General features: G+C 43.2%; 2 protein-coding genes across 4 annotated transcripts in view; one reads left to right on the top strand and one right to left on the bottom strand.

Moving 5' to 3' along the window:
* Window positions 1-12118, bottom strand: part of mfng (MFNG O-fucosylpeptide 3-beta-N-acetylglucosaminyltransferase) — a 23278-nt gene extending 11160 nt beyond the window's left edge. Inside the window, exons 1-3 of the mRNA XM_076083017.1 lie at window positions 11430-12118; window positions 1809-1854; window positions 1465-1567 (exon numbers count right to left, since the gene is read on the bottom strand). Of these exons, the coding sequence (XP_075939132.1) occupies window positions 1465-1567; window positions 1809-1854; window positions 11430-11804 (524 nt within the window). The 5' untranslated portion in view covers window positions 11805-12118. The remainder of the gene's footprint in view (window positions 1-1464; window positions 1568-1808; window positions 1855-11429) is intronic.
* Window positions 12119-15504: 3386 nt separating this feature from the next.
* LOC142940109 (E3 ubiquitin/ISG15 ligase TRIM25-like) lies at window positions 15505-26262 on the top strand. 3 transcript variants are annotated; one of them, XM_076083015.1, is made up of 9 exons: window positions 15505-16192; window positions 16692-16787; window positions 18618-18698; window positions 18929-19081; window positions 19702-19861; window positions 20033-20071; window positions 21106-21186; window positions 21780-21854; window positions 23131-26262. In XM_076083015.1, the coding sequence occupies exons 1-9, from the start codon at window positions 15596-15598 to the stop codon at window positions 23682-23684; spliced, it is 1836 nt and encodes a 611-aa protein (XP_075939130.1). In that variant the 5' UTR covers window positions 15505-15595; the 3' UTR covers window positions 23685-26262. The 3 variants fall into 3 exon arrangements, with proteins under 3 accessions (XP_075939130.1, XP_075939129.1, XP_075939131.1); XM_076083014.1 differs by having other exon boundaries at window positions 21777-21854; XM_076083016.1 differs by lacking the exon at window positions 21780-21854.
* The last annotated feature ends 174 nt before the right edge of the window (window positions 26263-26436 follow it).

The following is a 26436-nucleotide window of genomic DNA, read 5'->3' as shown; positions in this document are numbered from 1 at the left end:
CTTTCTCTCTCTTCTTGGATATGTGCAGCTGGATTATTATGGATTAACTGTGAGCATGGCTCGAGGTGCTAGTAACTTCCGACCTGCTCGCCATCGAGGGAGCAGCATCCGCGGCCTTTGGGTTAGCCATAATAAAGCTACCCAGAGGTGAAGAGGACGTGAGAAGCCTCTATTATTATTAATATTATTAATTCTATTACCGATACCATTGACGCACATTTCTGACTTTGCGTCTTCCCTGGAGTGTTTTGTGCTTTCTCGCCTCGCAGGTTCCCGTGGATCCTGGCTATACCTGGACCCTGGTCTTGGCTCCTGCCGTGGTTCTGTCATGTGCATTGAATGTGTTGTAACTCTGTTATGTTGTTCATTCTGTACACATGACATCTATTGCACTTCTGTCCATCCTGGGAGAGGGATCCCTCCTCTGTTGCTCTCCCACAGGTCTCTCCCTCTTTTCTCCCCGTTAAAGGGTTTTTGAGGGAGTTTTTCCTGTTCCGATGTGAGGGTCCCGTGACAGAGGATGTCGTATGTGTACAGATTGTAAAGCCCTCTGAGGCAAATTTGTGATTTTGGGCAATACAAAAATAAATTTAATTGAATTATATTCTTTAGTTGTTTTGTTTCCTTATTATGTGGATTATTATGTAACTTCCGCCATCGAGGAAGCAGCGTCCGCGGCCTTTGGGTGACACATAATAAAGAGGTGAAGACTGGACATGATGTTCAAACCAAACGCACGTTTGGAGCAACAATCAGAGTCCAAAAGACAAAGCTGTCGGTACCAAACTGAAGTGCTGTCTTGTTCCCTCTGCCATCCTAATGGCTGCCCGACAAGACGACAGGCTTCCTTCCAAACCAAACAGCCTCACTTCCCCTTTTCAGTCCAAATAACAAAGTGGGTCCTGGAACCAAACGGGAGCGCTCTTTCATTTTCTCTGCCATCTTAATGACAAGACAGCAGTGGAAAGCTTTAGTCACACACCAAACACAAGCTGCTGAGTCTCATTGTATTTTCCAAAAATCAAGACAAATATCAACACAGTCTTCAGTATCCTGTGTGTCGGCCGAAAGCATAATGAGTTGAAACCATACTGCTTTTCTACTGACATGTTTTCATGATTATGATAATGATGAAGCTAACAATATTCACCCTCCTTTTAGCTCTGTTTTTAGTCTCCACCATCTTCTGAGAACAACCTCTCTGCTAAATAAATGCTAAATGCTCCAGTATTTATTCACTTGTTAGTCGCTAGTCTTGTCTGTCTGGTGTTTGGTGTAAACTCTGTTTGTAAAGAGAGAGAAGGAGGCCTGAAGAAGCCACTTTGCATACAGAGCAAAGGTCAACGCAACGCTTACAGTACAGCCTCAGATTTCCCCACGGAGATCATTAAAGTTTGTAATCTTTACTGGGATCTTTAAATCCCGTGTGGGAACGGATGACGGACGGACCTCGGTGTGTCTCACCTCTTGTCGGAGGCCATGAACCCGTCGTACTCGGCGGACATCTTGCAGGACAGAGCCTGCTGGCTGTGATCTGACTGGCAGCCCGTTACCACCACGTTGTAACCTGGACAAAGGTTTCTCACATGAGTATACTGTCGACATGGACGATTATGGTGTGCGGTACATTTTCTGACCAAATTAATATCATTAGAATAAGTAAAAATGGGGGTTTTTTTATTGCAAAAGATGATACAATCTGCTGACAAAGAGAGAGAGAGGAACTAGACTTAAAAACTGAAAGAATACACAGCAAGCAGATCTAAATCTAGATTTGAGACTTCAAAAAGATTAAGATTGCTGCTCACCGTTTGACTGTAAGTCCTCATCCTCCGCGTCTGTGAAAATGAACGTCTATACAAAAACACAAAAACAAAGAGAAAGAAAGCGACTTAAATACATCGGCTTTGATTATATCACAGCACCTTCATTAAGGACTCAACACACACACACACACACACACACACACACACACACACACACAGAATCAATATTGTTTTGAATGGAGCAAATTCAATGTGACGAAAACAAGGCTGCCCACTGTGAGCTATAAGAACGAGCACACACACACACACACACACACACACACACACACACACACACACATTTATGGTCTGGGGAGAACTATATGGCAGATTTAATTTAGTCTTTGGCAGATATACGACTCAAATAAGTCTCAAAAAACACACTTACACGGACCTTGGTGTTACCACTCTCACAGCCTGTTCTTACAGTCATTCAACCGGACAGACGGACGGACAGATGGATGGATGGATGGATGGATGGATGGATGGATGGATGGATGGATAGATAGATAGATAGATAGATAGATAGATAGATAGATAGATAGATAGATAGATAGATAGATAGATAGATGGATAGATGGATAGTACAACACTGATCTCTGGTGGTGTACGACTGTAAAGACACTCAGCTCTCTGGCAGCAGATTACATTTATTTTTAGTAGGAACTCTTCTTTAATCTAAAGCGTAAATGAAAATAATAAAACAAGTCAAAGTTTATAGTTTTATTTATACAAAGTCCAAAAATAAACTACAAACTATTATAAAACACTTTTACCAGACAAAGTAAATGACATAGATAGTTGTGTATAAATATGTAACATATGACTACTTGTATTGATATTTTAAACAGCAATTAAATCAAGTTGTGTTTAAATGTCTTCACTTGTCTCTCAAGAGACATTGTGAGGGACAGTGAGCCCCTCGCGGTGCGTTCGACTTCCTTCGCCAGGCGAGCCCTAAAACACCTCAGAGCGGGACAAATCCCCCGTTAGATAAGATAAGCACAAACCATAACTCCCGTTTTATTTCAACTCCTGGAAAGGTAGTAATGCGTCTTTCTACAACTGGGGAGGCTCGACTGTCTTCACTGGCGTCCATGAATCCAGAAGGACTTCTTACTGGAACTAAAACGCACGGATGTACTGAACAACCATGAGATTAAACTCTTTATTATTAACAAAGAAAGGAGGATGGACTTTGTCTTTAAATAGTGAACAGCAGCTCTGGTAAGTTAAATGTGTTTGTTTTTACATCTGCAGTAGCTTTAAGATGCTTGTTTATATATTATTATTTGTACAACTTGTTTTAAAGAAGATGGATTTTTGTTTGGTTTTATATGTGATAGGAACCATTGTTACATCCAATGTTGCTCTGGGGACATATTTAGTCGGTGCACAGCAACAAGAAGACACGTGAAGCGGCAGAAGTCTACATACTCCGTGCAAAGTGTTAAAGTTAAAGTGTTAAAGTGATCATCTTTGAAGATTCATATGTTTGCAAGTGGACTCATTTTCCCTCTCGGTGTTGACAGACGAATAAATCCATCAGCAACAAGAACTACGGTGTATGTGTCGTGTATTTCCTGGAGGGAGTGGTCGTAGCGTTGCTCCTGTGTTCATGTGTCTCTGGTGTATATTGTTCCCTCTGATGTGAATAATGTTTGAATGCTCCTCAGTGTGCGGTGGAATGCGTGTTTTAGCTCCGCAGTTTTTTTTAATGCATTTTCCGTTAATGACGCAGCATCCCGTGCGCGTGTTCATGTAACATCATCTGCACTCTGCAGTTAGTGTATTTATAGGTGTTGAGCTGAATCTTTACACGAAACAAATAATAACCGTTAGGTGGTTCAACTGCAGGGCAGCAGTGAAGGCCCAGGTATAAAATGCACGGCCCGCCACTGGTATATATATATATATATATATATATATATATATATATAGTATATATAGTATATATAGTATATATATATATATAGTATATATAGTATATATATATATATAGTATATATATATATATATATATATATATATATATATATATATATATATATATATATATATATATAGTATATATAGTATATATAGTATATATATATATATAGTATATATAGTATATATATATATATAGTATATATATATATATATATATATATATATATATATATATATATATATATATATAGTATATGTACACACATAAGGAATTCTAGGCACTGGGTCCACCGAAGGATGCAGCCGCTGGATTGAGACACACAGCTAGTGTGAACTTCACTCCTGCTCATGTCGGCCTTAAGGAGGCAAAAAACAGCAACAAGTGACTTATGAGAGAACAGAGGGAGGAGGAAGTAGAGTCAACATTCTTCTTTAAGACGGAACAAGTTCAGACAGAGACGAGTAGAAGAAGAAGCAGAGAGACAAGAGACGGAGAGGAACCATGTCTGAATGCAGATGTATTAAAACCTCTTTATTTCTGATTCTGGTGCTTCAGTTTACAGGTAAGAATACAGAATGATGTGTATATGACTACAGGAACATTAACATCATTCATGTTATTTTATAACCTAACCTTCACTTAAAGAAGACAGAGAAGTAGTGTGTTTGTTTTCCATCGAGTTTAATAAACTCTTAGAAACCGACGATGAGGCACATTTGTAAACTTGTTGAATCTAAAACTGTCTTCACACTGACGTTAAGTCATGTTTGTATTTCTCTTTGTTCTTTTTATTTCTCTCTCATCTTCTCAGCAGCAGCAACAGGACAACGTTATCCCTCCGTCGCTGTGAGAGATGGAGATGACGTCACTTTGCCTTGTGACAACGTGATAGATGATCATGAGAACTGTGACTCTACCACGTGGCTCTTCACTGATTCAATAAGCAGCACAGCAATAGTATATCTGGTTAGAGGTGGGCAGATTGGTGAAGAAGCCGAAGCTAAATCAGACAGACTGAGTGTCTCAGAGAACTGTTCTCTGGTTATACAGAACGTCACAGATGAAGACGGTGGTGCTTATGTCTGCAGACAGTTCAGATCAGGACAACAACAAGGTCCAGATGCTGTGCTTCTTCTGTCTGTTGTCACCAGTGAGTATTTACATCGTGATGTTTTTAAACTGTCTCGTCAGAACAATATACTGAAACATTATAATAATCATGATTATAGTGATGAAGATGCTCTTCTTTCTCTCACAACGTCTCCATCTTCTCCAGTGACTGAACACGAGGACGATGACGAGGTGACGTTAAGATGCTCTGTGACGATATATGAAGGATATGATCACACAGTGAAGTGGCTGCTTCAGGGTCAAGATGTGGAAGAAGACAACACAGACTTTAACACATCACAGGCTGAGTGCTCCGCCTCTCTGACGTTTCTGACTTCTCATTTCATTTACACATCGAGGTTTAGTTCACTGAAGTGTGAAGTGACCAGAGGTGACAACGTGCAGCAGTTTTCTTTCAGAAATCCTCCCTCAGGTGAGAACATTTTGAAGTCACTCGTGATCACTTTGTTTCACGTATTGTCAGTTCTTTAGTTTGTTGAGTTGTGTTAATGTTGTTCAGGTGACGACACAATAACGGCAACAACTGAGTCAACGCCAACTGCAGACGACACTAAAGCAGCGAACACCACGACACCTTCTGCAGTCAGTGACGCTTCACCAAAACCACAAAGTAGTGACTCAGCATTTTATGTGTTTTTATCTACAATCTCTCTTCCTGTCAGTCTTTGTCTCTCCTCACATTTAACACAATTATTATTTATTTTTTTCATATTTTTGACGTAGTTAAAGACATGGACGGGTTTAAACTGCATTTTCTCTAATGTTGATGAATTAAATCTGTTTTTTAGAGAACATTTTTATACTGATTTAAAGGAACATTTCAGAATTGTTATATAATTAAATGTAAATAAAGTTTATTTTAAGTCTAAAAGCTGTAATTGAATATTTGTGTATGTTTTCATCCTGGTTCCAGGCTGGTGGAGGTTCATCTTTGTGTCTGCTGGATTAGCAGCAGTCATAATAATAGTTGAGGACAAGAATTAAAGGTGAGAAACAATTTAAATACAAGAGCTTTAGATGAACGATGATTTTCATTGAAACTAAAGTCGACTCTTTCTTTTGTCTCTTCAGAGAGGAAAACACGGATGGATCAAATCGCTGTTTCTGTTTTTACAGTTGTTACTCTTCATTACATTCTCTTATACAGTATTTTCTCACTGAAACACTCTTTAAAGGTTCTTTACTGTCTAGAGAGCATTTCTATTGCCTCCACATGGCTCACAGCTGAGCCGGCGGCTAGCAGCTAACATGCTAACAGCCCTAAAAATGCTAACGGAGCTAAAGATGCTGACAAAGCTTCCAGTGTTTACAGAGGTCCCCCTCAGATTACAACACACACACAGGGAGAGTGACTTCATCCTCTGCTCAGGTCGACGTCACTCCTCTAAATCTTTACAGAGATAACAGCTGTTTGCTGCTGTATTAATGCTCTGAATACTAAATAGAGAACCTTTAAACAATGCAGACAGTTTGGTAGATTGTGTGCCGCAGTTGTTTCCCCGCTACGAGTCATTTGGAAATGTTACGTAGAAATAGTGTGTGATTATGAGAGAAAGTAAACATAACAGCATTATGTTAAAAAATTGAAATAAATGCAGCAAAAAATGATTTCTTATGAGCTTATGAAAATATTGTATTTGTATGCAGTGAGTTACAAATGACGGAAACTAAAAGATGCTACTTAACCTTGTGTGTGTGTGTGTGCGTGTGTGTGTGTGTGTGTGTGTGTGTGTGTGTGTGTGTGTGTGTGTAGATGGCATGAATAAGAGACATCCAGTAATACCGTTTCAAAATAGAAAGTGGTCTGTTATTTCGTATGGATGACAGAAATATTTCTGATTTCATAAACGTTTGATAAAGAGTTCAGAGAGAGGACTGTGGACAGAGAGGGTTCTGCAGCCATCCAGTGGAGGGCGCCAGAGCTCCTGTCTCATCCAGATGTGTTTGGAGTTGTTCGTGTCCTCCATCCTTTGTGAGGCTCGGAGTTTTAAACCTTGACAGTGAGGACTTTTGGCCCGTCCTGGCTTTTTCAAAAGGCTGTTTTAGGGTTACGGTTTGGGTAAGGGCAATAGCATGGGAGTAGCACTGATACGGGGACAAACACCTGTTCACACACTCACATTGTGGGGACTTCCTGTCCATCAGGGGACAAAAAAAAAAACACAACCTTCCCCACAAGCTTAAAGCAGACATAAAATGAAAAGTAGTGCTTGTCCAGCAAAGGTGTGCCATACTTTCCTCGCAAGCCAAACAGAGCAGAGTGGGCTTTTTTGGGGGAGTGGCTCTTAAAGAGACAGGCCCTAAAACAGAGCATGTCAGACAGAATGTGAAATAAGTTATATTCAGCTGGAGAGTATGAGTAAAATACTGTGTTTTTGAACATTTAAGCATGTTCTAGTAGAAACCCCAAATACAGATATGAAGCTGAAAATGAGCACGATATGTCTCCTTTCATCATTTATGTTGGGGTTAGAACTTGACTTTAGGTTTCATTTTACAAATTAAATCAACAGTGTGTAAAGACTGCATTGCATCACAGTGTTCCTTGCTGTGTGTGTGTGTGTGTGTGTCTACATTTAAGTCACTAATCTCCATAATATTCTCTCCTCTGACTCTAAAAGAGAGGTGTCATCTCTATAAACAGAGTTTTACTGTACCAACCAACTTCAATGCTTCATGTGTTAAACCTGCATTCTCTCTAATGTCCATCAGGGGGCGACTCCTCAGGTTGTATAGAAGTCTATGAGAAAATGACTCTACTTCTCTCTTGATTTATTACCTCAGTAAACATTGTAAACATGAGTTTATGGTCTCAATCTCTAGTTTCAAGTCTTCTTCAATACAGCATGATGTTCATTTAGTACATTATGGTCCATTTAGAGTCAAACAGACCATAAAGCAGGGGATGCTTTAGGGCGGGGCTTACTGTGATTGACAGGTCGCTGCCGCTACCAGAGCCGTATTCGTCACTCCTCTGCAATCCAAATATGGTAACTTCCGTTTATAGGTTGCAAAAAACACCATGGCGACGATCATAGTCCAAGATGGCGACGGCAAAGTCGCCGGACTTGAGGCTTCAAAACATGAGTCCACGAACCAACGGGTGACGTCACGATGACTACGTCCACTTCTATGAAATCTAAGGTGCCAACCTCAGTTCATTCATCAATTCTAAATACTCCACGTTTACTTTAACGTTAACCCTCTCATCCTTCCGTCACTGGAGCAGGAGGAGTAATGAGATACCTGGATCAGACCTCCAAGGAAACCACCACCACCATCTACCCTGGTACAAATAAAACAGAGAAAGGGCCACCATTCAAGTTTCCTCTCCTCTGGTCATAACTCAAACTAAACCATCTGCACTGAAACCAGTCAACCTCTGCTGAGGAACCAAAAACGGCAGCCTGTCAGCATGGAGCGTCTCGTAAACAGAGTTTGAGAGGACATTTCCCTGAGGGTCCGGCAGACGTGCATGAATCTCAGCTTGTTTTCATCCTGTTAAAGTGCCATTAAGTGAGATTTATACCTCGAGAAGATGTTTGATCAATACTTCAGAGACTCGTTGGACTTCGAATGTGGCATTTGGACTTCATGATGTTCTATTGGGGCTTTTTGAGGAACCTCAGGGGAACTTTGATGAGAGTAATTGATTAAAGAGAGAAAATCGTTCATTTATTCATGCATTTTCATCTATTTAGGGGATTCAAGCCAATATTGTATTTACACCGCATTAATGTCTAAAGTTATTCATTATTAAAACATGATGTATTGAAGTGTCTGATCAAAGCTTAGAAGGAATAATTCGGAATTGGGAAATATGCTTACTCCCTTTTTTTCAAAGATGTTCATGAGAAAATCAGTCTCTCATTAGCCTAGCTTAGCATAAAAAGACAGCTAGCCTGATTCTCTGTCCTCCACAAAACCGTAATGTTAAATTGTCAATTTGCTGTCTTGTAAGTGAAGTTAGCGGTGTCTAGTGTCCGGATTGTATCTAGATATGGTTTAACCTGATTACATATACACCTGGTATTATTCGGTGATCTGTCCACATTGAGATCTGATTGATATCCGATCGCTCCGTCCAGCTCAAAAACAATTCAACGTCACATCCTACTCTTATTGCACTGGTCCAAAAAACGTAAACGTTGATTTGAATTGCCAAGTTTCGATTGCATAATTTCGTCGGACCAAATTTAAAGCGGGCACTCGTTTTGTCTCCGTCCACAAGTGTCTTGAATATCCACTCTGACAAGCGTTCTTGATGCTTTCATGCTAGCACCTTAGCTCGCTAACTGGCTAATGGCTGCTCCCTCGTTGGTTTGGTCGGGCGCAATTACGTATTTCCTCCCGCGTAGCTGTTATATGTCGATTGTAAACGCAATTGCATTCCCACTTGTGTTCAATGTGGTCACAAAACGTAAAAAAAAGGGACAAATGAGATGCGGTGTTTTAATTAGTGAGCTTTAGAGGTGCCAGTAGGCAGATTATCTTACTTTGGACAGAGGAGCCAGTCTAGCTGTTTACCCCTGTATCCAGGCTTTTTGCTAAGCTAGGCTAATCGCTTCCAAATCGCTCCCAAAAATGTCAAACTTTTAAGATAATGTAAATAAGATTATAAAATTCACAGATTCATAAACTAAAAAACACCTTCATTCAGTCACACAGACTGATAGTTGGGGGATTTTCTCCAAACTCACTTACCAACACTTTAAACTTTAAAGTATTGACACAAGCTTTTTAACTGACGGTGGGCTTTCACATTTAATATATCACTGCTTCACCAGAGTTGCTCCTCTGAGACCAAACACAACATTTCATAAGACAGCCCAGCGAGTAGAGCAATAACACTGGATATCAGCAGCCAGAGAGGCGACATGGTTGTGTGCTTAAAAGGTCCCATAATGTAAAAAGTGAAGTTTCATGTCGTTGTGATTATGAAGCACGTCTAAGTGCTATATAAATACTGTGAAAGTATCAACATGCTCAATCCATGGAGAAATACATGCAGCCCGTTTTCAGAGACTGTGCCTTTTAACGAGCCCTTCATCGACGTTCATAGTTCCCAGATGATGAACCCTCCTGACTTTAGTGATCCTCTGACTTTGCCTCTACAGCCACACCATCGAGGAGACATTTCAATTACTCCAATGCTTTTGGTTCATGACCAGGCGGCAACCTCAGGTTCTGTCAAGCGAAGCCAATACGGAAGTGTCTTAAAGCTGCATTCTCTCTAGTGTCCACCAGGGGGCGACTCCTCTGGTTGTATAGAAGTCTATGAGAAAATGACTCTACTTCTCTCTTGATTAAGCATTATACTCATACAGAGGCCCTGGATCGTGTTGGGGACCAAACAGTTGGGGATCGTTTTTGTCGCAACGTTGCTGTTTCCGGTGCTAACCAGATCATCTCTTTAGCAACAGTAGCTGCCGAGCTGGTTAGAAACGACTTTTCACCCTAATACCGACAAAACCCTGTGATGTGTGTGTGTGTGTGTGTGTGTGTGTGATTGTGTGGGTGTGAATGTGGGTGTAATCTGCCTTTCCACTTCCTGTTCTATGACCAGCTTCCGTTTCAGTATTGTTAACAGAGTCGCAACACGGCGGCTGCTTCCCCTCGGTCCAGACAACCTGCCTGCACAGCTTCCTGTTTCTGTGTGTGTGTGCTGTTTCTGTACTTGCATCTTTGTGTGCGCATGTATATATATATACTGTATATATATATATATATACTGTATATATATATACTGTATATATATATATATATATACATGCGCATATAAATATAAAAAGACAACACAATACATATATACAGTATATATTGTTTTTATATATATATATATTACACAATAAAAACAATGTTGTGTTTTTGCAGGTAGAGAGAGGAATTCACTGTTTGCATCTTCCTCTTTCACTCTCAAGCATCACGTCTCTTATTTGAATCAGCTTCTCTGAAAAGTGTCTTTCTGCACATAAAACGAGAAGCTGAGAGATGAACGTTTCCTCTCACTGCTCACGTGTTTCACTCGATGCTGTTTTTTTAAAAAGGGAAATGAAATTGGACAAATGATGTTTGTTAGACAGTGGATTATTTTTGTATCTTTGGGGTCATTTTGTGTTTTATTTATCCCTTTGTGTTTCTTTGTGTTAATTCTCATGGGCTTCCTTAAGGTCATCTTGTGTCCTTTTGGGTTTTTTGTAAATAGAGCAAATAGAGCCTGTTTATAGTGTAGGAAATCAGATTATATAGTTCTGACAATCTTTATATTAGTTACCAGCAGGAAGGAAGTGAATGTTTTCATTCCATCAAGAAGTCTATAGCACATGTCTTCTTAAAGAATATATAGATATTTAGTCAGGTCAGATATTTAGTTTTTTAAGGAAATAAATGTAAAATAAAAACGAATTCACGAGTTCCATCTTAAATCTCTCAAATGGTGAAATGTTTAAGCTCTAAAAATGAACTAGAACGTTTGCTATAAGACATGTGACTACGGTGCAGGCGGCCCAGCAGAAAAGACTCTCCAGAGCAGCCCAAGCACAGACACAACACACACTTACGTGCGCCTTGGTTCTGGAGATCCACGTCTCCAACAGGAGCGCAAGACGCGTCTGGTGGAACCTCCCGGTGGTCTTCACAGCGACGTAGATGTCCTCCAGCTTCAATTTCGGCTGGGTGACATGTGCTGCGGCCCCTTCAGCGGCCGGGTGTCCTCCGATCCCCCCGCTGCTGCTGTCGGTAGCCGGGTTCCGCGCGTCCCCCTTGGCCGGGGATGGAGCCTGCTGGATGGAGCGGTGAAGCGCGCCGGACGACGCATGGTGAGCCACGCTCAGTTTGGGAAGGCTGCTCGTGCGTAATTGAAAATCCACATAGAGAATGATGGAGAAGGTGAAGATCAAGACGGGCAACTTCCGACGTATCGATCTCTTCTGCATGGTAGAAAAGAAATTATTTAGATTCCATAAAAACCATGTTGTTGGTCGCCTCCTGGTTCATTCTTCTTCTTGTTTCGCGACGGTTCCTCATCACCTTCATCACTTCCTCCTTTATAACATAATCATCGCTGTTCCTCATTAATCAACTCTTTATTCTAATTGCCTGTTATCATCAGAATAATCTAATAATTGTAATCACTTTTTTTAGTATTCCTCCTGCTTTAAAGAGGCCGAAGCTGCATGACGAGAATGATTTCCTCTCATTTTCTGCGTAAAAGCCGCTGTCACTCGGATATATTTGACTTTGTCACAGTCTCTGCCCACCCAGTGTCACCAGTGTCAAGCCACGCGGAACCAAACGGTGGGACTTCCTGGCATGGATTTCAAAATAAACCACGACAGTGAGAATTTATAGCGTACTTCCGGTTATAATCCGCACCTTTATTTGAGAAGTTAAACGTGCTTATGAAACTAGAAGTAAAGAGTAGTCTAAGTCTGAAGAAGCTATTTGATGTTTTTCTTTTGCATCTCTCCAAAGACTTGTTCTGTCTCATTGTAGTCATGTTGTGTCTTTTTGTGGCCCCCTCTTGTGGGTCATTTTGAATCTTTTTTGGTCCTTTTGTGCTTCCTTGAGGTCATCTTGTGTCCTTTTTGTTTTGTTCGTGTCCTTCTGTTGTCATTTCGTGTCCCTTTGTGGTCTTTTTTTGTTTTTTGTTCTGGTCACTTTGCATCTCTTCCTGGTCGGTTCGTGTCTCTTCCGGTGACATTTTGCGGGTGATGGTCCAGGTTGGCCCCTGACGCTATGGGCCCCTGGGCCTGCGCCTGTAGGTCCGTTCAGTTCGGTCCATCCATGGACACTGCAACACGGCTAGGAACTTTTAAAATGACAAGTAGGGTTCTTTAATTGGAGATCATTAAAGAGAATGTTAATCTATTCATAGTATAAACATGGATGACTATTATGGCACATTTGCTGGCAGTAGGCGTCATGTCTGCGAACATCACTCTTCATCCGTTTTTCTAACAGTGGCCTTTTCATTTTGAAAGGAAACTATGTGTCCGTCATGTGGTGAAAGAAATGATTCACTGGTACATTTAGTGCAAATGTCTCAAAAGTGGGGCGTTTCACACGCTGTACTAATCACAGATCTGCACACTGCATGACCCCGTTGCTGCTGCAGCCGCTAACTCGCTATGATTGTTTGAATGTCTGCATATATCTAATCTGATCCCAACGCTTCAGACAAAATCTTTACCATCAAACGTAGTTGAAGCTATTTGGACACAATGCCGCTTCATCGATGTTTGCTCAAAGTAGAACTGAAGAAAAGCTCAGACGATGCTTTAGATGTCAATTCTCCGTCCGTGTTAACCCAGCTGGTTGACTCCTTAAGAGCTGCAGGTCTCTAAGCTGCTCCAATACTGTATCCATTGTTCGCCGCGCTTCCGTCTCTGGAGACCGTCACCAAAAGAGAGAAAGAGCTTGATACAATTAATTCACCTCAGACCCTCATCGCCACCTTTGTTTATTTGTCCTTTCTCAGCGTTCTCGCCTTACATCCATCCCTCCCCTCCCCTGTCTAGATCTCTCTCTCTCTCCTCCCTCCACTGACCAGCTGCTTCCCTCCTCTTCTCCACCCTCTCCACTACTACCTGGCCCTGGGAGGACCAGCCCCCCCCCATCCTGGTCCCGTGGGTAAACCAAAGACGCCCAGGGCACACCCTGACAAGGAAAAAACCCAGGATCGCCTTACGGCCTTGCTGAAAAGGACTCTTTCTAAAACAGTGAGTACATCACAGCGCCACTTTGAACAAAGAGGGCCAGAGGAGTCGAGGGACCAGACCCCCTTTCGGCTGCTTTTGTCTGTCCGCCTGCTCTGAGCTTTGTGTGAGACCGAGACTTGGACTGCACTCAAGAACTGGGATTGGACAAACATGACGGATACACAAGTGAGGAAGTCAGAAGATCAGGCTGCAGGAGGTTTTACTGCATTTTTAGCACTAATAAGCTAAGCTAAAACTATTAAAGACAGTACAGGTAGCCAGGATGGAAATAAGCATTTATGGCCCCGGTGAAGACTGAATTGATCTGATTCGTCTACATTAAAACTGGACAAAATATGCATGAAAAGACAACTTTATTGGACTTTGAGATTTGTAGCGTTATGCTGACTTCGTTTTACTTGCTACAAATCATTTTGTAAAAGTGTTGTGGTGGATTTAAGGTGACGTAGAGCAGCTAATCCTCGGTCCCACTGACACACGAAACCTCACAGAGGAAACCACTGAACTCCACAGCCAGGTATAGAGTGTGTGTGTGTGTGTGTGTGTGTGTGTGTGTGTGTGTGTGTGTGTGTGTGTGTGTGTGTGTGTGTGTGTGTGTGTGATATGGCTCGGTCAGAGCAAAGCTTAAGTACCTTTAAATCCCCCCTCTTAACCTTCAATCTCCTGCTGAACCGCTGCTGAAATTCAATTCTCAGAGCCGGGACACAGAGCGACATGAAGGCATCCGAGCCGACAGCAGACGACATGTAACTCATTAAACATTCACAGGAAACGAGTCAGATTCTGTGAAATTCTCAACCTGTTCAGACACAGAACTTCAAAAAACAAGCTCAAATCAACACTTTAAGGTTTTTTGAAGTGTAAAGTAAAACGCTAACGTTAGACTATACAATTTTCAACAGTAAAATCAACACAGCCATTGATTCAAGTACACCATCTACATGTTACCGGGGTTCAGAGCAATAAAAAAGGCAGAAAAGCATCAACATGGACGGACAGCTGTTGTTTGGATATAATTGATTTAAAAATATGAATATATTCCTTGTGGCAGTGAGAATGTGTGCAGTGGGAAATGGTCAGCAGAGGGCGGTATAAACTCTCAGACTGTATTTAACTGTGCTCTCCATCTTTCTACAAACAGTAGATCTTCATCTTTAGTTTGTGCAAACCTCTACTTGCCACTCAAGTGCATCCTATGCAACAACAAGAACACTGCTCATGAAAATATAACTTATAGATGTATTCAATATAATATATAATGCAGTATATATGTCAATGATTTTAAATAAAAAGTGTATTGCACCTTGTCCCTGTTGCTTGTAGTAGTTGCAGCACGTTGCCACTAGGGGTCCACGTGACCACATCCACAAATGGCATCCAGATCTGAGACACTGAACAATATTTCATGATTTTTACACACTGCATATCTTATCCGTTGTGTTCTGTCTGAGGTGAAGTTTTTAGTCCAACTTTCTCCGCTTCATGAGATCAAGTGTTCTCCCGTCCTCCCCTCTCACGTTCGCTTAAAGCATGTTCCACTAATAAAGTCAGTGTTGCTTCATAATTAAATACAAATGACAAATGAATTAAAATAAGAACGGGTTTCAAATCAAATCAATTCTAAGTTTAGACCCAGATTTAAAAAAAAAAAAAAGTTAAAAAAAAAATGCTTATAAAGTTTATAACAAAGGACTCGGGTCACATGAAGCCTTTTCATGAGATATAATCTGTTCAAATTTTAAAAACTCAAATAAAACCAAAACAAATGTGTTTCTTTGCAATTTGGACGAACTGGTCCTTTAAAACCTCCCTCGCGCCTGTAAGACTGAAGCCGGGGTAAAGCTACCAAACGCGTGCTGGATGACGCTGCAGAAGGGCTGTTCCTGTCGGCTCGTGACCCCCCCCCCCCCCCCTTCACAACAAGTGAAGAGTCAGAAGAAGCCATCAACAACAGCGGAGTCAACAGCCGGGACCAGGAGAGTCCAGCCCGAGGGTCAGAGGAGACCATGGCCCAGGCGAACATCTCCGTGACGGAGAGCCAGTTCAGGTGTCCCGTCTGCCTGGACATCCTGAAGGACCCGGTGTCCACCCCCTGCGGACACACCTACTGCATGTTGTGCATCAACAACTACTGGGACCAGGCGGACTCAGCCCACTTCAGCTGCCCCCAGTGCCGCGAGACGTTCAGCCCGCGGCCGGTGCTGCGGAGGAACACGGTGCTCGCGGAGGTCGTCGGCAAGCTCAAGCTGAGCGACGCGCTCACGGCGCCGGAGCTCTACCTCGGGGGAGTCGGGGAGGTGCCGTGCGACTTCTGCCCGCCGGAGAGCGAGCTGCGGGCGGTCAAGTCGTGTCTGGTTTGCCTGGCGTCCTTCTGCGAGCTCCACGTCCTGCCGCACCGGGAGGTCGGCACGCTGCGGCGGCACAAGCTGGTGGCCGCGGTGGAGTCGCTGGCGGAGCGGCTGTGCGCGCAGCACCGCCTGGGTCTGGAGCCCGCTGGTGGGGTCGGCTCCGAGGCCGAGGCGGAGTGGAGCGGGGACTGCCTGCTGTGCGAGGCGGACCAGGAGGAGGCGCACAACGTGGACGCGCAGAGAGCCAGGAGACAGGTAGGAGACAGAGACACTTGTGGTTTCATCAGTTATTACACGTTTTTTTGGACATACTGTAGTTTGATTTGTGTCTATTTGCCTTCATGTTAAATCAGACTTTTGTCAGGAACTGACCATAACCTGGCGTTTTGTTTACAAGCTCTATAAAGTAGTTCACACGTGGTGGCAGAGTGAAGTCAAAGCTTCATGTCTTAAAGCTGCATTCTCTCTAGTGTCCACCAGGGGGCGACTCCTCTGGTTGTATAGAAGTCTATGAGAAAATGACTCTACTTCTCTCTTGATTTATTACCTCAGTAAACATTGTAAACATGAGTTTATGGTCTCAATCTCTAGTTTCAAGTCTTCTTCAATACAGCATGATGTTCATTTAGGACTTTCAATATTAACCACTTGTCATAGAACTGGACACAGCTTTCACCTGAAGGACACACACTACTTTAAGAGAAGGACGGTCCTCACAGATACCTGAATGTTCTGATCGTCTCATGTCCGTCAGCTTCAGCTCCAGGAGTCTCAGAGGAGGGTTCAAGGGAGGACGCGGAGCGGAGTGAGAGAGCTGGAGGAGTTTCAACAAAGCCTGGAGTCCCTGAAGGTGACACACACACACACACACACACACACACACATTTAAGGCAAAGGTTTGATTCCTGACTGTTACAATACCTGAAATATGCTACTGTGGCTGCTCTTATCCAACAATTCAGCTACTGAAGACAACATGAAACAGTAAACATGCCTCTGTCCTTGTTTGGAGTGTCTTTACTCTTACAGTGTTTGTATAAACCAGGCGGCAACCTCCGGTTCTGCCGAGTGAAGCCGATGCTGAAGACTCTTAAAGCTGCATTCTCTCTAGTGTCCACCAGGGGGCGACTCCTCTGGTTGTATAGAAGTCTATGAGAAAATGACTCTACTTCTCTCTTGATTTATTACCTCAGTAAACATTGTAAACATGAGTTTATGGTCTGAATCTCTAGTTTCAAGTCTTCTTCAATACAGCATGATGTTCATTTAGTACATTATGGTCCATTTAGAGTCACACAGACCATAAAGCAGGGGATGCTTTAGGGCGGGGCTACACGGTGATTGACAGGTCTCTACCAGAGACGTATACGGCGTCTCTACGTCTCTCCTCCTCAGTCCAGATATGGGGGAAAGACAAAGCCAATGTTTCAGCTTCCAGACTGTGTTTCAAAGGTGATATTGTCAAATAATTGCAATCGGGCGATTATCATTACTAATATTACTTATAGTATATCATAGGTTGAAGTAACAGTCACTGCAAAAAGGAGTATTTTGGATCGATGATTGTGACGTCAACACAAAGTAATTTACATGGTGAACTACATACAGTAGAGGAGTATGGTGCGTGTGCTACGTAAAGCCCGTGAGATAAAGGGCTATAAATAGACTTGACATTTAAACAACACACACACTTGCATCTTCCCTTGTAACATCAGGCTCACACACTCACCTCTCTCTATCTCTTCCTCTCTCCCTCACACACACACACACACACACACACACACACACACACACACTGTTGTATCAGTTTCCACTGCAAAGATAATTTAAGTTCCAGTTTCTCTGCCACTCCTTCAGTCTTCCAGGAAAGCCTTTTTCTCCTCCCTTCCCTCAGCACCGTCGCCATCAGCTCTCGGCTGCTTCCGTCTTCCTGGAAAACCACTTAATTAGCCAAAGACTAAAACATCAGACTCTCACCAGACAATGGTTTGGTATCTTGTCCTCTGCTCAGATGGTGGAGGCTTATTCCCAGACCACAGCTACATTTGACTTTTATGTTTTATGTTTATTGCCAACGTTTGGTGAAACAAATATTGTCTTAATATCTTGAAAAAAGCCTTAATGTAATTTTTTAGTTTTACTCATGAACTCACTTGTGTAATTATGTGAAAGAAACACATAAGGACACAGTTTTATTTTCCGCTAATGGGGATTGTAACTGCAATGATGCTCTTTGGTAACTGGGGATGGCTACCTGATAGCTACCTGATAGCTACCTGATAGCTACCTGATAACTACCTGATAGCTACCTGATAGCTACCTGATAGCTAACTGATAGCTACCTGATAGCTTCCTGATAGCTAACTGATAGCTAACTGATAGCTAACTGATAGCTACCTGATAGCTACCTGATAGCTACCTGATAGCTAACTGATAGCTACCGGGGAAGATTCAAGCACTATCATCTTCTTGTTTTGGTTGTGTAATGATAGACGCACTTCCTTCGTGCTGTAAGCGAAGCCTTCATCTTCCTGTTAGATCGTTGTGCAATCAACCGTTACTTTATAATGATTAAAGCAAACACCTTTCTATTGCCACTTTAAAGAGTCACGGTTTCTTAGAAAGTGTCCGTGTTACTTTGTTCTAACTACTTCTGTTTTCTGCTGTCCGGGTGTTTCAGGTGTCGGCGTCGACTGTCTTGGAGGACAGTGAAGCCCTGTTTGCAGACATGGCTCTCCGTCTGGAGAAAACCAAGGCAGAGGTGAGGAGTGACAGTAGTAGTACCAGCAGTATTCAGATGAGTAGCTGACGTAGCCTTGGAAGCAGTGGAAGTTAAAATAGTACTAAATGTAGTCCTGCTTTTACGTCTTTGTTAAAATGACTGGATTGAGTTGCAGTTCGGTCCAATACACTACACAGAAGGCTCTATTTACAGGTGCATACTGCACCATTGTGCTGCACTAAATTGGGACGTGCACTCGCGTGCCGTAGGTCCGAGCGCGGCTGGAGGCGAAGGAGCGGGCGGTGGTCGGGAGGGCCGAACGAGACATGGAGGTGCTGGAGAAAGACCTGGAGGAGCTGAGGAGGAGGGACGAGGAGATCAGCCGGCTCCTGCAAACGGAGGACAACGCCCATTTCTTACAGGTGAGGGAGGAGTCAGAGGTCAGAGGTCAGGGGATCAAATAGATGGGAGAATGAGGGGAAATTAATCTGCAAACCGATGAAGCTATGGTGCACCAAGCTAGCAAGCTAGGGTGACGTCACAGAGACTGTGTCCATATTTCATACAGTTTATGTTCGGGACCGCTTGTCTCGTTCCAGATGTCTCCGAGTTGTCCGTCAAAGAGACATTTCCCGTCCAAACTTCACAGATGGTTTAATTTAAATAACAGATTGAATCACACAAAGTGAAGGCTGCTCGCTTCCGGATCCTTCTTCTTCCACCGCTGCACATTCGCAATTCTCGCATTTGATATTCACCGCATTCCATCTAATGCATCCCGGAGGCCAGAAGAAGTCACGAAAGTGCACTCTGCTCAGAGAGATTACCCCGTAGAGGAAGGAGGAAGAATGCATGAGAGGAGAGCATGAGTCAGCAGTGACCGGTGGGAAAAAGACGGCACCTATTTTCAAATTCAATTGTACAAGGAATTATGGAGGGAGGGAGGGAGGGCGAGCTGTTGATGCTGTACACCAGGCAGGGTTTTCCACTCTCTCTCTCTCTCTCTCTCTCTCTCTCTCTCTCTCTCTCTGTACCGACCCAGGCGGCTCCTCTGCTATGCGTCCCTCTCACCGCCGGTCGGCACTCCCGAGCCCTCAGCCTGCCCACGGAGGGGTTCGGCGGCGCCAGGAGAGCCCTGTGCCACCTCCGCAGCCGCATGGAGGAGGTCTGCAGGGAGGAGGTGGACAAGATCAGCCGCGCAGGTACAGCAGAACACAAATAAAATATACTAAATACACATGCAGACACTTTGCCGTTTTTTAAAAAGTTTTAGCATATACCATAAAGACGCCGTAGATTTAAGGGGCTGTGTGTGTGTGTGTGTGTGTGTGTGTGTGTGTGTGTGTGTGTGTGTGTGTGCGTTTTTCTTCCAGTCAATGAAAACTACGTGTCCGGTGGAGAGTGTGCAAAAGGTAAGCATCAGAAACGTGATACACACACACACACACACACACACACACACACACACCCCCTCTGTGACAGTGTCAGGTCTGAGGTGACCCGGTTCTACTCGGCTGAAGGTTCTGACATGACATTTAACACTGCGAGAGACAGTGGACGTGTGAATTATTCACGGCTTTACTTTAATTGGAAGCAATGAAACTCAGTCCAACTATTTAAAGGGACAGTTTGGATGTTTGGTTGTGTGAGGTACTTATCCTCAGTGTAAAGTAATGTACTGCTGTGGACGTATTTTAGACTCCTAAGAGAATCAGTATCAGTTTGAACGCTATATTTAGAATATTTTCTCTGCTTTACCTCTCTGTCAGACAGACCTCTCTGACGGGGAACTGAAGCTGTTATCGGCGCTTTCTCTAAAGCCACCAGACTCAACTGTCAAAAACAGTCATTTTACTTTGAAGAACACGAGAATTGCCGATAACGAACTAGCCGATCGAGGCAGCGCAGACCCACATGGGAGAGGTTTGCCTGCCGGAAATCTCCTTTCAGTTTAGGCAACAAACCTGCTTTGTTCGGTTTAAGACGAGATTATGGTTTGGGTTGAAATAAATCCTTTTCTGGCAGAAAGTCCTGAGGGCAAACTGCAACCCTAGTGCAGCAACTCCCATGTTGTGCAAGGTAAAATGACTGTTTTTGTCAATGGAGTCTTGTGGCTTCAAAGAGAGATTAGATAACGGCTTCAGCTCCCCGTCAGAAAGGGTCTGACAGCAAGAACATTACTTTGCTCCCGTGCTGGTTCTCCGGTCTGTCTCTATAAACTCATCTACTGTAGTAGAACCCTGACTGTGGAGGAGAACCTCATACACACGCACTTTAAAACATTCACTATCAGAAGTGTTTCAGTGTCAATGAAACTGTCCACAGCTACGTTTGTGGAGTTTCCACACTAACTGGGACATTGATTTTTGTTTTGTTATACTTGGTATTGTTACGTTTGTTTTTTTAAGAATATATGAAAAAAAACATTGATATTTGTATTGGGGAGGTGGCAGAAATGTCAGTGCGGAGAACTCCAAACCGCCCCAAATACAACCAAGACTATCAGCAGGGCAGCAAGCCGCATGGGGTAAGTGGAAAAATGTAGCATTTTATTTTTATTTTACATTTCTGGTGAACCGACTCTCTGACTCATACAAACAGCTGAGTTTGGCTTCGTTAGCATCCCAACTAACCAGCAGGCTAATCTATCAACTCTAAAGGAATAGTTTGGCACTTTTGGTAAACAAGCTTATTCAAAAGAGTTAATAAGCGTATTTTCCAAAATGAAGAACGACTCCTTTAATAATAAAGCCATTATGTGACGTGTGCTACCAAAACTACTCGCGTAAGAGATTCTACATGTAGTGGCTTTATTGTTTGGTGCTAATGCTACGTGCTAGGTAAGGCTTGTTTGTTAACAAGGTGTCATGCTTAATAATCAGTTATTGGACTTATGGAATCTTCATTTCCTTTGTTTCTCTCTGTGTGGGTTCTCTCTATTTTTCAAACTTTCCGTCTCACTAACGCTCTACTTTTTTCAACTATTTTGTCTTTTGTTCCTGTCTCTCCTCCTCTCCTTTGTCACCCTCTCACTCCTAATTAAAGTCATTTTATTTCATTCCAAAAGTGTTAAATACAAGTGTCTCTGTCCTCCTTCCCTCTCGTGTCTCCTATCAGCAGTGCCCGTGTCGTTCCCTCTGTCCTCGTTGTCTCTGCAGCCGGCTGATCAGAGGATGAGGGCGGCTTTCCTCAGGTGTAAGTAACCATGTCTGTCCTCCATCCCATCCGCTTCTCAAGCTCTCCACCTCTTCATCAGACGTCTCTCCTTCCTCTGTTCATCGTTTCTCTTCTCTTCCCCCGGTGCACCCATCCAGTGTGACCGTCCTGCATGTCATTCCCCATCTGTCTCTTTCTGTCTTTGACACTCTGTCCTCCCCTCTTTTCCATCCTTTTCTCTTCTCTCCGTGCTTAGAGGTTACAACATAATGTCCTGTGGAGAAATCTGAGAGCCCAGTGTGGATCCTCATCAATGATGGATGGCAGTCGTACTGTATTTATGACAGCCAGCCCCTTGTCCCGACAGAAACAAGCCAGCAGACAGGATGACAGTTTAGCATCACCTTGTCAGGCGTTAATAATTAACTTTAAGATTAAGGTTATGTGTGTCATTTGTAACAACCATGGATGGATTACTGAACAGGCCTACCGGGCACAGGCCCAGGGGCCCAAAGTTTCAGGGGCCCTGACACTCAAATGGTGCATCCCAAGTCTTCCTTTCGTCCCTCCCACCGGGGATGCAGAGACACGAGGAAAAGACACAAGTGAAGGACACATGGATTCAATTTAAGAGACTTGGGACGCACTCAAAGAGACAAACACCAGCCAGGAAGAGACTCAAAATGACCACAAAGAGACACAAAACGACGACAAAGAGATTCAAAACGGCTGCAAAGAGACTCAAAATGACTTCAAAAAGCTGCAAAATGTCCACAAAATGACACAAGACAACAACACAAAAAGGCTAAACAAACGACTAGGACAGGTGGTGGGGCCTTTTGCATGTCGGTGCCCAGGGGCCCATTGTCTCATAATCCACCCATGGTGCCATCAATCATGACGATTACTCGTTCCCAAAGCCCAGAGCTCTAGACATCCAATTCCAACGATTACAAAAACATAAAAAAAGCAGCTAATTTAAAAAACAATTGTCGACTAAGTTTTGGTTGATCAGTTTATTGGTTAATCATCATTTCAGTAACACCAGACTGTTGTCGGACAAATGACCAGAGAGAGTATCCCTCTGTCTGAGCAGCTGCGTCTTTACATTTCGGGGGTTGTGACACTGGTTACGATCTATTTCAGCAGATCGAAGTGAGGACTTTGGTTGCAGATAATAGTTTTTTCGTTATGCAACTGCAAAAATCTCTGCATGGCTTCTTTTCCAATCCGGCTGAACAACAACGTCCGTCTCTCTTGCTGCAGAATGTTGTTTTTTTTAAATTGCTGCCTCTTTTGTTTTCCTCTCCTCCAGGTTCATGTCGTCTCTCCTTAGACCCTGATACGGCTCACCCCACTCTGGTTCTCCTGGAGGGGCCCCAGGGTGCCCACTGTGGCGAGGAGCCCCAATCCTACCCCCCAGTCCACCAGCGCTTCGATTCGGTGGCCCAGGTCCTGTGCAGGGAGGGCCAGTTCGGCGGCGCCAGCTACTGGGAGGTGGAGTGGAGGGGCGGCGGCTGGGTCGACATCGGCGTCACCTACAGAGGCATCGGACGCAAAGGCGGCGGGAAACCCTGCCTGCTGGGGCGCAACGACAACTCCTGGCGGCTGAGGTGCACGCACGCGGGATACGCCGCCTGGCACGACAACCGCAAGACCACGGTGGCCGCGCCGCCTTGCCCCAGAATCGCCGTGTTCCTGGAGCGCCAGAAAGGAGCGCTGTCCTTCTACAGCGTGTCGGACAGCGTGGTGCTCCTGCACACCTTCCGCTGCCCGTTCTCTCAGCCGCTGTACCCGGCCTTCCGCCTGGACCTGGACTCCACGCTGCTCATCTGCCCCCATGAGGGAGGCAATGGGAACCCGACTTGACCTCACCCAAGGACCCCTTTACTGTACCTACTGCAGGAAAAGGGCTGTTTTAATATCAACACGGAAAACAATATTACCGAAGAGGTTGCTGGTGAAGAAGCAACGACATCAGGATGAAGCATCACAATAAGGAATCAAACCGTCTTTTTGCATAATCTCTCCTTTTTAGGGTTTTAAATATTTCCTTTCAGTTGTAAAACACTTTTTTTTTTTTTTTTAAGAATTTTTAGAAATGGAGTCGTTTGAATTTTCACAAAATGCTTTTCTTCACAGCGCAGGTTTGTGACTCGAGTGGTAGGAAAAGCACAAGAGTTACTCATGGAGTTGCTTGTTCTAATGCGGCTCAGCGGTGCACTAAAGTGTGTTTCTGAAAACGTTTAAAATTAGAAATAGGCAACGCAGTAACAGAATATTGATTCGTATTTGATCAGCGCTGCTTAATTTGCATAACGTCAAGTCACGATTTTGCAAATTCAGATTCAGCGAATGGTCAGTCGCCTCGCCGAGGCCGTACCTCGTGTCTAAACGTAATTTTCTGCTATTATTCATTTTATTATTTACACTTGTGCTTTTCTTACTGTGACATGTCAAAGTGTTGATGGGGGGGGTTCGGAGGCCTGTTACACACAGATGGATAGAAACAAAAAAACACGCTTTTTTTTTTATGGTTTAAAATCCGAAAAATTCAAAATATTCTATTTGCCAATCAACAAGTATGTGGGGATCTGAATCAACGATACAAAGACACTGAAACGTATTCAGCCCTAGTTTTATTTTTTTGTACAAAGTTTCTTTTTGTACATTGAACAATTTTTTTTATTCAGCCCTAAACTGAATATTTAGTACCTGCGACTACTTGAATATGGACAGCAGTAGATTTTAGTTTTCTGTATCAACCGTGTGACCGGGGAGACCTCACTCACTCTTTCATGGTGGAAATGTTACCTGCAAAAGATTTAGACCGTTTAAAGGCCAAGTTGTAGTGGATGTTTGTTTATCGAGGTCATTTTTCTTTCCATGTAGCTGAGTTTTTGTGGTCTTTAGAGTAGAACACCATGAATTTAAGGAGACGTTTAAGATTTGGGAAATATGCTGACTTGCTTTCTTGCCGAGAAGACGGCTACGACTTTACTGTCTCCACCTTCCTCGGATCATAGAAACGAGATATGGCGTGTCAGCCAGAGAGCTTTAGAGGCGCTGGTAGACGGATTTTGTTACCTTTGGACAGAGCTAGGCTAGACGTTTCCCCCCTGTTTTCAGTCTTTGTGCTAAGCTAAGCTAACCAGCTGCCGGCGGGCGGCTTCGTCTTTACTGTAAATTATAATTAGTCCGGCTTTGTTGTCCTCACGCCTACCAGTTATTTATATTTCTTTGTAAGTTCATTGTGTGCACATACTCGACCAATGAAGGCGATTCTGTTTCTTCTCATCCGACTCTTGGGAAGAACGTGAAGCGTTAAAATGTCTGTTTTGTGATTTTTTTAAAATTGTTTTTCCAAGGACTATCATATCTGTGTCAGTATGTAACTAACGATCACTAACAATATATGATTACATATTTTAAATGCACATCATTGTTTCTCCACTATGCTAATGCTGCGTCAGGAAAACCGCACGATCTGGAGACTTTGCATGCTTTTCAAATCCGATCCCATTATTATCTCGTATCTAATCAAGTCCAGTCTTATTATAACGTCATATTATCCACTCAGTCAAGGTTAGATTTGAAGGAATGTGACTTGCTGCAACTTTAAGACTGTTCGCATGGATTAGAGAACGTCAAGACGGGAAAACGTACATCAGAAGAAGAACTTCAACATTTAACTGTCTCCTCTTTGATCGTAGCATTTTGAAGGAACGAGGATCCTCTTCCATCTGAACGGACGCCTTTCCGTAGCCACAGGTTTAGTTTTGATTATGGGATGGCGTTTGCTTTGCCTGATTGTAGTTTGTGAGTGGTGCTGATCCCGACGTTTGAGGCCTTTAGACCAAAGGTCTAACTAAGGAACAACTATTTAAATTCCAGAGACACAAACACACAGGTGCATTGAATCTAATTATTAACTTTGTGAAACTGTTTTTCGAGGGAACGTTCAAGGATTCAAGGATCATTTGTTGTCATTATGCAACATAGGGAGGCACAACTAAATTCAGTTGTAACACGACAAACGCATGACGAACAAATCAAAAACAGTTGTAAATTCCTGTAGTACATTTATTAAATTTGCATCATAAGGAATAAAACAGCAGAAACAAAAACAATCCTCTGGTCTGATAATGTGGTCGATATCTTCACATTAAAAACGAGGAGGATGACTGGAAAACATTTCTGAATTTTCCAGCCTGATCTAATCTGGCAGGTCCATCTAAAGTAAGAACAAACCATGAAGTGCTCTATTCCACAAGCTGTAGCGCTGTAACATCAACTGCTGCTCTGTAAAGTTTTCTCTTGTAGCATTTTCTTCATCTGTGCTTCAGTTCCTTAAAGTGTGTGTAAAGTATGTTGTAATTGTCTGAGTGTTGTCTTTTCCAAGATGCGTTCGCTCCATCTTGGCTCGCAATAAACCGATCCAAAGGGGGGTCTGAGTCTTCTTTGTATTGTGACGGGAAACATCAGTACACACAAAGATGTATTCAGGGTTTTTACCAGGCGGTAACCTCCGGTTCTGCAGAGTGAAGTCAAAGCTTCATGTGTTAAAGCTGCATTCTCTCTAGTGTCCACCAGGGGGCGACTCCTCTGGTTGTATAGAAGT

Source organism: Anarhichas minor, unplaced genomic scaffold, assembly GCF_050575085.1.
Source record: "Anarhichas minor isolate MPS153535 unplaced genomic scaffold, ASM5057508v1 ptg000114l, whole genome shotgun sequence".
In the NCBI taxonomy this organism is placed as follows: Eukaryota; Metazoa; Chordata; class Actinopteri; order Perciformes; family Anarhichadidae; genus Anarhichas; species Anarhichas minor.
Note: the sequence above shows the minus strand (reverse complement) of the source record. Positions and strands in the feature narration are given on the sequence as shown.